General features: G+C 65.1%; 1 protein-coding gene across 3 annotated transcripts in view; it reads left to right on the top strand.

Moving 5' to 3' along the window:
- Window positions 1–943: 943 nt before the first annotated feature.
- Window positions 944–1,386, top strand: part of LOC107307816 (filamin-A) — an 8,779-nt gene continuing 8,336 nt past the window's right edge. For 2 of the 3 annotated variants that reach the window (XM_015851317.2, XM_015851316.2), the window contains exon 1: window positions 944–1,386. In XM_015851317.2, the coding sequence (XP_015706803.1) occupies window positions 998–1,386 (389 nt within the window). In that variant the 5' untranslated portion in view covers window positions 944–997. The other variant, XM_015851315.2, reaches the window with a different exon arrangement.

Raw genomic sequence — 1,386 nt, 5'->3', positions numbered from 1 at the left:
CTATTGGGGCTGCCCCATTAGAGCCCTATGGGGGGACTGGGGGGGGTCCCCTATTGGGGCTGCCCCATTAGAGCCCTATGGGGGGACTGGGGGGGTCTCCTATTGGGGCTGCACCATCAGGACCCCATAACGGTCCTGGAATGGGGTGGGGGGGACAAGTCCCCATTTGGAGCCGCCTCGAGACCCCCTATGGGGTCCCCACCCGGGGCTGGGCAGTGGGAAGGAGGGGGAGGGTCCATCCCGGGGCCGTCCTACCCCACAAGAGGGGGATGGGGATGGAGGGGTCCCCAATTGGGGCTGCGATATCGGGACCCCGTAGGGGGGTATTGGAGGGGGGGTGTGATTGTAGCTGCCCCATTGAGACCCCATAAGGGGTACTGGGGGGGTCTGTGATTGGAGCCGCCCCATTGAGACCCCATAGGGGGGTCTGTGATTGGAGCCGCCCCATTGGGACCCCATGGTGGTATTGGGGGGGGGGTCTCTGATCGTTGCCGCCCCATTGGGACCCCATAGGGGTATTGGGGGGGGTCTTTGAATGGAGCCGCCCCATTGGGACCCCATAGCGTTGGGTGTCTGATTGGGACTGCCCCGTTTGGGGCTCCATAGTGGCTCTGGGTGGGTGGGGGGGTCCCAATTGGGGCTGTGCCATCGGGACCCCTTAGAGGTATTGGGGAGGGGGAGGGCTCTGATTGGAGCCACCCCATTGGGACCCCATGGTGGTACTGGGGGGGGTGGAAGGGGGGGGAGCAGTGATGGGGGTGGGAGCATCTATGGGGCTGGAAGGGGGGGGTGTCAATGATGGGGGTGGGAGCATCTATGGGGCTGGAAGGGGGGGGAGCATTGATAGGAGTGTAAGGGGTGGGAGCATCTATGGGGTGTGAGCATCTATGGGGCTGGAAGGGGGGGTCAATGATGGGTGGGGAGCATCGATGGGGGTGTGAGCATCTATGGGTCTGGCAGGGGGTGTGAGTGCTGGATCACGTCCGGGCCGTGCTCTATGGGTCCGGCCGTGGGGCTCCTCCCCTCACTCCCCCCCCCCCTTTTTCTCCCCCCTCCCCCAGGCGCCATGAGCGCGGCGGGGCGGGCGCGAGAGCCCGAGGCCGAGATGCCGGCGACCGAGAAGGACCTGGCGGACGATGCTCCGTGGAAGCGCATCCAGCAGAACACGTTCACGCGCTGGTGCAACGAGCACCTCAAGTGCGTGCAGAAACGGGTGGGGAACCTGCAGACCGACCTGGGCGACGGGCTGAGGCTCATCGCGTTATTGGAGGTGCTGAGCCAGAAGAAGCTGGGCCGCAGGTACAACGCCAGGCCCACGTTCAGGCAGATGCAGCTCGAGAACGTGTCCGTGGCGCTGGACTTCCTCGAGAGGGAGAACATCAAGCT

The sequence above is a fragment of the Coturnix japonica genome, unplaced genomic scaffold (assembly GCF_001577835.2).
Source record: "Coturnix japonica isolate 7356 unplaced genomic scaffold, Coturnix japonica 2.1 chrUnrandom972, whole genome shotgun sequence".
Classification (NCBI taxonomy): domain Eukaryota; kingdom Metazoa; phylum Chordata; class Aves; order Galliformes; family Phasianidae; genus Coturnix; species Coturnix japonica.
This window is presented reverse-complemented; position numbering and strand designations above follow the sequence as displayed.